Here is a 9,272-nt window from a genome sequence, read left to right as displayed (position 1 = left end):
TACTGTCTCTAAAATTTCAAAAATAATTATACAGGATTTTGTTTGTTAGTTCGTTCTGTATAGCATGCATTGTATGTACTGCTGTCTCACGAAGCTCTAGACAGGGTAGACTTAAAACTACCTAAGGTGTCTCCGAGGAGACAATGTACTCTAGAAGGACTTACCATCATTTATAGCACCTACTTACCATGAGCTATTATGAAAGAGCTTTTTTACTTATATCCAAAATAGTGTAATAATATAAATATTTTCTTCATTCAGTATGAGTACAAAATTATCTAGCATAAGAAAGAAACTATTACACCACTTTCTAAATCTAAAAAGTTTATTTATTTAACCAAACACAACCACAGACAATAAAATCCAGCTTAGGGAAAAATTAATTGCATGTCAAATAGTGGAAAATAATAATATCTTTTTTGAACCCAATGTCCAATAGAATGTTGCTGTGTCCGATGCAAGCTTCAGTCCAGGTTTGTATCCCTTGGCTTAGACTTTCTCATAAACTCTGGTAGAAGTGACACCTTTCATCACACATTCCTACACATAGATGCAAACACATTATCAGTCAAGCAATGGGACTACACCATGGGCATAACTATTGAATCTCTCAACATTTGGGAAAGAAACAAGAATCAACAAAACACATTTGTTCTGAGCTCCTATATATATAGACATATGTCCCCCATATTAAAGTATGATCCTTTTCCTACAGGAGCTTTCAAATCATGATTGGAGAGTAACATCCAGGAGGAATGTATAACAAAATGTGGTAGGGCATGACTGGAGACAGGCTTTGGGAGGTGTCAAGGAATCAATGGTTCATGGAAAGCAAAAGGCCTGGGCTGAACTTGACAGCCTGGAGAGGCCTTGCACACTAGCTCAGTAGTAAGGGTGTGCTCAACTAGCCCAAGACCTTGGGTTCAATTCCTGCATCAAAACACAAACAGCCAAACTAACCAAAAACCTGGAACAATTGCCAGCGTGGAAACCTAAGTCTAGTAAGGATGATCATTCTGTACAAGAAAGGTGAGTTCCTTGACCATGAGATGACCTAGGAGTGAAGTCTAGAACCAAGCCCCTAGAATGTACTTACCACCACCAGTTTATCATCCTCTCGTTTTCTCTTTATGGTGGTTGACTTTCCATCCCACTTCTGCACCTGTACCAGAACACCTCCATCTAAAGTTATGATGCTCTGCAAAAAAATAAAACGGCAAAACCATGTGTGTATTTATATACATATGCATATATATGCATGTATACATATATGAATGGATATATGTATATATGTGTATATGCATGTATATGTGTATATGTATATACAGCATGCATGCAATCAGCAGAATATTCAATAAAAGAACAATTTGAAAAAATAATACTATGAAACAAGATAGCTATATTTACATTGAGATGATGGTACTATAGGTGAGCATTCTTCTTTATAAACTACCTTTTAAAATTTTTTTTAAAAACACATCATTTATTTGCAGTACAGACGGTTGACACCAAGGTTTAGGTTCAATAACCAAGTGCTCCAGTAATTACCTGAATCCTGGTCCACTTAAAAATATTTATTTATTTACTTATTTATTTATTTTTGAGACAGAGTCTTTCTATATGGCTGAGGATGTCTTGCCCCCAAATCCCTCTACCTTTGCCTCCCAAGTAGCTGAGGTTATAGGTATGCATCACTGCACCCAGTTTAATAAACTTAAAAAAAAAAAAAGCTTTCTTGGGGCTGGGAAGGTGGCTCAGTGGTGGAGCACTTGCCTTGCATGCATGAGGCCCTGGGTTCGATTCCTCAGCACCACAGAAGCAAAAAAAAAGTGGCACTGTGGCTCAAGTGGTAGAGTGCTAGCCTTGAGCTGAAGAGTTGAGGGATAACGCCCAGACCCAGAGTTCAGGCCCCACGACCAACAAAAAAAACAAACAAACCCCCAAAACTTTCTTTAATTACTTTAATTTGCTTTAAAAACTCTATGTATTAAATACCACACAAATTACATTGATTATTTTTAATATAAAGATGACTAAGTAAAAAAGAGATAATCCATCAACTACATAAGGAAACACATGCAATATGAGTTTTAGTTGGAATCTTTGGCCTGTGATGGAAGAGTTTTTCCTCCTGTTATTATGAAACTGCTTCTGGTGAGCAGAGGCAATAAGTAGCAGATTTGTTTACTTCTCACCTTGACTTTCCTGTCATCTGCAGTGACTTCATCAAATTCCTGGTTCAGTTTGAAGGAAATCTCTGTGTTTTTGAAGGTACTTTCTGATCTAATGGTGATCACATCTCCATTCACGCTGATGATCATGTTGGGCTTGGCCATTCCAGCCACTTTCCTGGTGGCAAAGCCCACTCCTACCATTAGGAAAAGAAAATATTTATTGTCAGGTTGATATTTTCACTTACATCTTTGTCTAAATCAAAGAGCTGTATGGGTGTACACGTGAGCATGTTTGTATGTGTATGCATCCACATGAGCACAGGGGAGAAGAAAAAGATACCAGTGAATTTCTTAAGGTCTATTTAAATGGTTCTTGCTGTAAATATATCGGGGTAATACTTAAAGAAAAACTGAGGTTCAAGAGACATGGGATTATTCTTCAAACTTCCCCATTGGTAGCTTAGGATCCAACTCTTTGGAACACCTAGTATTAACTTTCAACAGAAATACTTGCAGAGATTAAGTTAACTATACATTACACACATGATATACACATATAACATGCATGAATATACACATGTATATGCATATGTATGCATACATGTATATGGACATGCTTATATGTATATAATAGATGTTTCCATAATCACTTTCCTGTTTATGATTGAGGCACCATTTCATTCCTTCTTAGATATTAAAAGTTATTTTATTTGACCATAATATGGCTTGAACTCAGGGCCTTGCTCTAGGGCTTGGCTTTTTGGCTCAGGGCTGGCACTCTATCACTGGAGCTACACCTCTACTTCTGGTTTTTTGCTGGTTAGTTGGAGATAAGAGTCTCTTGAATTTTTCTGCCAAGGCTGGCTTCAGATCATGATCCTCATATCTCAGCCTCTTAAATTGTTCTGATAAACAGATATGAGTCACCAGTGCCTGGATTAAAAATTATTTTTGAAAATTCAAAGTCAGAAACAGAATGTATAGAACTAATATAGAGTTACTGGTTGAAAGATCATTTATTTTGTCTGAACAAAAATTACATCTCATAGCTATTACTGCCAAGTCTAATTTTCTAGGCTTCTTTCCCTGATAATTCCACTATGAATTCAAGATTTTGATTAATTTCTCCAGAAGAAAAAATCTTTCCTATGTTCATACCATGTTAGGTGATAGAATTGCCCAAAAGTTATTGGAAAAATTAAAGAAGGATTGCATAGGCATAAACTGGAAACATTTCATAATTTAATAACCCCTGCTGTCACTGTATTTGATTCCAGTGTCCTGAATCTTATATATACATTTTCTAATTTGGGGAGGGAAAGGGAAATAACAAAATGCTGAAATAAGGATACAGGATGATCTATTGTAACAATGAGATGTACAAGACACTATGTTGAAAACAAACTACAATTTTGTGGGAGGGGAAGGAGGAGCTGGGGAGGTGGGGAAGTAGGGGATGATGGAAAAACAAAGGAGGAGGTAACAATGCTCAATAGGAAATGGACTCATTACCTTGCTCATGTAACTGTAACCCCTTTGTACAGTATCTTTACAATAAAAATATATTTAAAAAAAGAAATTAGTGTTTCTTAGAATAGTTTGGAAACTGATACTGTGAATCTCAGTTGCCTGAGTTTTCAACTCCTAGTTTTTTGGGTTTTTTTTGTGTGCTGGTCCTGGGGTTTGAACTCAGGACCAGGCATTATTCTTGAGCCACTGCTCCATTTCTGGCTTCTTATAAATACAAGTCTCATTGGCTTTCCTGCTCAGGCTGGCTTTAAACTTGATCCTTAGATCTCAGCCACTTGAGTAGCTAGGATTACAGGTGTAAGCCACTAGTCCCTGGCCAACTCCTATTTGTTTATTTTAAAGAGGAATACATTTTTCTTGTGTAAGGTGTGGGATCAACAACTTACAACCTAATATGAACAGTGTTACTTTGCTGCCACTGCATGTGTTATACAGAATTTATAACCATTACAGATGTGGGGGTTTTCTGGCCCATGTACAGAAATCTAAACCATTTCTGTGACTAAAGGTAGCCAAACATAGGAAATGAGGAGTGACTGAGAAAGAAATATGGGGTAAGGTAGGTAATACGAAGGGCCTGATTCAGCTTCCTACCTAAGAAGTGACCACAGGTGGGAAGCTAATATATGGTCAGTGTTGGCTCTGATATAATGTACAACATTAAACCTAGGGAGCAACACAGACTAGTAAGGCAGGCAAAGTGGAGTGTGAGTCCAGACAGGTTGAGCTTGGGAAAAATCATCGTGTTCCTTTACTCCCTTATTTAACCACTGGAGGCAATACCTACCCACTCACCCTTCCTTAGAACTGCCAGTTTCTCCCAGGAAATACTTTATTAACTCCATTTACCAGTCCTATAATTTAGAGGTAGTTTTAGAACTTGAATATACAGATCACAAGTGCAAAAACCTTAAAAAATAATCAACAGCTAATTAGTTGTGCTGAAATTCTCAATTTCCTTCTCATCTACAAACAAGAAAAACAAAGGGCTTGAGGGGACGAGGGCAAATAAATGGAGAGAGGAGTGGTGGGTAAATACAGTCATCATAATCTATGTACATGTGTGAAATGGAATGAGGTAACTTGAAGGGATGGATGGGTTGGGATCTATGGTGAGGGGAAGACTAAGGGAAGAGATGACATCACTCAAGATGCATTGAACTCATAAATTAGCATGCGGAATTGAAATTGCTTTGTACAGCTACTTAGATAATTCAAAAATGGGGAAAAATCGGCCGGGCGCTGGTGGCTCACGCCTGTAATCCTAGCTACTTAGGAGGCTGAGATCTGAGGATAGCGGTTCAAAGCCAGCCCGGGTAGGAGAGACTGTGAGACTCCAATCTCCAATAAACCACCAGAAAACCGGAAGTGGCGCTGTAGCTCAAGTGGTAGAGCACTCGCCTTGAGCTAAAGAGCTGAGGGACAGCGCCCAGGCCCAGAGTTCAAGCCCCATGACCGACAAAAAAAAAAAGGGAAAAAAATCAGTAGTTATGGATAACCAAAAGTATATACTATATAATTAAGGAGAAGGTAAAGTCTTCGAAATTTAGAGAATTAAATCTAAACCATAATGATGATAGTGGCTAAAATTTCTTCCCAGGTGTGGATCTAACCCTGTGGTTGAGAAAGGGCTTCTCAAAGTTGAAGCCTTTGTAGAAGGGCCTCCCTAATTTACCTCTACAGCTCTACTGCAATAATTATCTGGTAGACATTCACCCAGTGACACACTGGAGATGTTAGCAGAGCTTAAATTATTGCAAGCCTCTACTATCAAAAGAAAAGTATGTTACTTATATAACTCTGTCTTTTTAATAACTCAATAATTCTATGGCATGCCATGTTCTTTCTACTCAAAGAAGTATTTAAACCCTTCAGAGAATATCTTTTCAAAATCAATATTTCTCTATATAAAACTGTTGTACTTCTTAATGGATCAACAAGAAAATAATTGGCATATATATGTATATATATGTATGTATATATATACCACATATATACCATATATATACATATATATATATATATATATATATATATACATATACCCCTAAGGAAGTTTTTTCTAAGACAGGAAATATAGTGACTTCAATTTTAAAGATAAATCATTGCATATTGCAAAATCAATGTTTTTCTTACCAAGTTATTGCATATTTTACATACAAAGGGGATGAAAATATAGCATGAAAAGAGCCATGTAAACCAAAGACACTCAAGCTTTGCAGAAAAAGTAGAAGTCTTGTCATTCTATAGCTCACAATTCTATTTATGCAATTTTTCAGGTTGTTTCACCTGTAGGAAGCATTAGTTATAGCTATGGTTCAGAATTTTTCTAGAAATAGAATCTCATTTGCTGCCTGTACAGCTTCAATATAGAAAACAGCCTTACTGTTTCTAGCCAGTGCTTCCAGGGTGAAAAGCCAGCTCTAAGCCCTTTTCCCACCAAGAGAAAAAAGATACAAATCCAGTTATCCAAGTACAGTTTCTTACCGACTTCTTTCATGTACTCATCGAAGTTTTCACTGGAGACCAGTTTCCAGGTACCTACAAATGCATCACACATTTTGTGAACCTTCTAGGATTCTTCTTCCAGGTGAGAAAGAGACTGCAGGTTTCAAGAAGGGGCTATGATTCTCCTGAGTCCAGATAACTCCTTTTTAAAGATGCCCAGAACATGTGATTGTAGGAGGAACCAATTGGAGACGATATCAGATCATTTCCTTCATTTCTAGCCTCTGTATTTTTTTCCCTCTGAGTCATGTTTTTAATAGAAATTTCTCAACTTTGGTTCTCCCTGGCAAGTGGTCATTGGGCTTAGAGTACAAATTATTTTTAACTATGAACAGAGTATTTTAAATGTTCCTGTTTTGACTACTTAATGCCTAGTACATCGAACTTCCCCTTATTATTCCCATATACGTATTTACCCTATTGTTGAGAACAATTATCTTGAGATAAACTTTGACCTTCTTGGGTTGTTTTTATTTTAATGATATTATAATTACGTGGTTCTTTTGAATTAAACATAAAGGACTGCCTTGGAGATTCTTAAATGATTGCAAAAGCTCTTTGGGACAGAGTTACCCTAGAAATAACCTGCCAATTGCAACGAAAGAAGGGAGAGAATTTGTTTTAAAGTGGGCTAGATTTCTTATTTCAGATTTTAAATGTTTTTTAATGAATTGAAAAGTGCATTCAGCCCATGTACAAGGAACCGAGTGAAAACTTAATTAAAATAATCTCACACTTCTCATCCGTAACTCCCAGTATCATATTGCTTTCCAAAGACCTCTTCCAAGTCACAGCTCTAAGCCCAAGTATGCTCCTGAGAGCATACTCTCATAGTATGCTACAAAGAAAATTTATTCCGTTTCTGAAATACGTTTTAAGCTCGAAGTCCATCCAGATAAACAGTGTCATGTTAACAGAATTATCTGAAATGATATGCTCACAAGTTATCACAGTTAGTTTTCTGCCAAATATGACGACAGTGCATTCTTACAATCCCAGCACTCAGGAGACTAAAGCAGAGAGATTGCAAGTTTGAGGCCAGAGATCTACCTTCAAAAAAAAAATCTTGTTTTCTTCTTTTACATAGTAACTGATTTGTGAGATTATTTTTCTTAAGTAATCATGGGTTTTAATCTTCTCATGCCATAAAAGAATTTTGAAAGATGTTTGCATACACAAAAACTCCTACAAACACATCTAGTATGTTCCAAGATGTACCACTAATATATAGCATATAGCATTTCTTGAAGTCAATATCATTATGTATATCATGAAAATTACTTACATTGATTATATTTTGAGATGACAAGACATGTTGAGGTATAAGAAATACATTTCCAAAAACGAACCTGTGTCTTTTTTATTTTCTTAATGTGGCTTCTAGAAAATATTACATCACATGTGTAATTCACATTATATTTCTGTTTGGAAGGTTGTTTTAGAGGACTTCTGTGACACCCAGGTTCTTTGGTTACTCCACATATGAACTAGATGCTGTGCTAAGGGCTGAGGGTTTCACAGAGTGAGTGAACTCTGTGGAGCTTACATTAAAGAACATAATATGCAAAGGCAACAAATCAACGAACTAATAGCAGTTAATGCTGTGTTTCAAAGTAAGAACCATGGGGAGGGACATCTGATGACTATGTAGAGGATTGATAACAGTAAATGGGTCAATGCAGGAAGGCTCACCAAAAAAAAAAAAGAACAATCCAAATGACGAGAAGACAGCCACAACAAGATAATCAGCGGGGTAAGTGCACACACACAGGCACTGGGAACTACAGGAGTTACTGGTTTGATTTCCTTTCAAAACAACTTCGCGTGTTCACTCAGAGCACATACAATACAGAGCAGACATATACAGATACATGTTCCGGGCTAGCAAGAGCCAAGGTCCAGACAGGTGCAAGCGGCTCATATCTGCAATCCTAGATACTCAGGAGGCCAAGATCTGAGGATTGAGGTTCAAAGCCAGCCCAGGCAGGAAAGTCCATGAGACTCTTATCTACAATTAAACACACACACATGCATTCACACATGCACACTCATGTGCTCACACATGCACACTCATATGCACACACATGCACACACAGAAGACAAAATCCACTTAGGGACTTTTGTCCACATTTATTCACTGTTATATACCAAGGCAGTAATTAGTCAAGGAACATGATCAAAGAAGCCCTAATGAGGCAGGATAGTGAGGCCCCATCACAGCACGTGTAAAAACCTGAAGAATATGTCTGAACCAGCGGCAACGCTTCCTGTCTTCATGTGTTCAGGCCCCATCATCACTACAGAAATGGCATAATTGAGAATATCTAAAAATAACTATTGATTCCTCTCATAATTGCATATAAATAAGAGTAGCAGAAACCCATAGAAAAGGCCCTTGGTAACTTCAACAACATTGAATGAATTAATACTTGAAAGAATGGTACTTAATATACCATTGGCGGTTTCTTAGTCTGAAGGGATTTCGTTCTCAGAAACAGCTTAAAATTCAGTATGGTAAAGCCTTAGTCATAGTGTTTCTTGAACAATATCCTCCCTAAGCATTTATGAAGACAATTTGAGTTTAACTAAAGTTATTGGGGATCATCATTTTCTTAAAACTAGTAGGAAATTATACCACTTGCTTTTTCAGACCTAGTTTCATTGAATAAAGTTCATACTGGCAAATAATTCTCAAAAAATCTTTTTTTTTTTTTGCAAATCTGCTATATCCAATACATAGTGCTACATGGGATAAGGGAATAAATAATAAATAAGACATGATTTCTGTTTGTGTTTAATGATCCAAGTTTCCATTTTAGGTACCAAATAAAATATGAAGATGTTTTTGAGGGATTTTGTTTTTATAGGTATCTTGAGACATGCATTTTTGTACAAAGGGCACTTGCTGCTTTCTTATTTTTCAATGCTTTTAGCATGTTTTTATTAGCACATAATGCATGCAAGGTAAGAAAGTCTGCAGCCTGGCCTCAGTCTCCTCCCATTCCTGGATTCCCTTCTCCATCCCCAAGGCTGTCCTATCCGTGCAGTAAGGCCCTTAGA

General features: G+C 37.0%; 1 protein-coding gene across 1 annotated transcript; it reads right to left on the bottom strand.

Annotated features, from left to right (window-relative positions):
• Nucleotides 1-307: 307 nt before the first annotated feature.
• On the bottom strand, nucleotides 308-6,345 carry Fabp4 (fatty acid binding protein 4, adipocyte). The gene is made up of 4 exons (XM_013012414.1): nucleotides 6,192-6,345; nucleotides 2,196-2,368; nucleotides 1,097-1,198; nucleotides 308-540 (listed from the first exon to the last, which is right to left on the bottom strand). The coding sequence occupies exons 1-4, from the start codon at nucleotides 6,262-6,264 to the stop codon at nucleotides 490-492; spliced, it is 399 nt and encodes a 132-aa protein (XP_012867868.1). The 5' UTR covers nucleotides 6,265-6,345; the 3' UTR covers nucleotides 308-489.
• Nucleotides 6,346-9,272: the final 2,927 nt, after the last annotated feature.

The sequence above is a fragment of the Dipodomys ordii genome, unplaced genomic scaffold (assembly GCF_000151885.1).
Source record: "Dipodomys ordii isolate 6190 unplaced genomic scaffold, Dord_2.0 Scaffold17, whole genome shotgun sequence".
Lineage (NCBI taxonomy): Eukaryota > Metazoa > Chordata > Mammalia > Rodentia > Heteromyidae > Dipodomys > Dipodomys ordii.
The sequence above is the reverse complement of the archived record's forward strand: the minus strand, read 5'-3'. Positions and strand labels throughout refer to the sequence as shown.

Excerpts from the sequence above, each read along its gene's own strand:
- Fabp4 (XM_013012414.1), bottom strand. The coding sequence starts at position 6,264 with ATGTGTGATGCATTTGTAGGTACCTGGAAACTGGTCTCCAGTGAAAAC. Across the intron at positions 2,369-6,191 it reads TGAGTACATGAAAGAAGTCG|GAGTGGGCTTTGCCACCAGG; the intron begins GTAAGAAACTGT and ends TCCTAATGGTAG. Across the intron at positions 1,199-2,195 it reads CAGATGACAGGAAAGTCAAG|AGCATCATAACTTTAGATGG; the intron begins GTGAGAAGTAAA and ends ATTTTTTTGCAG.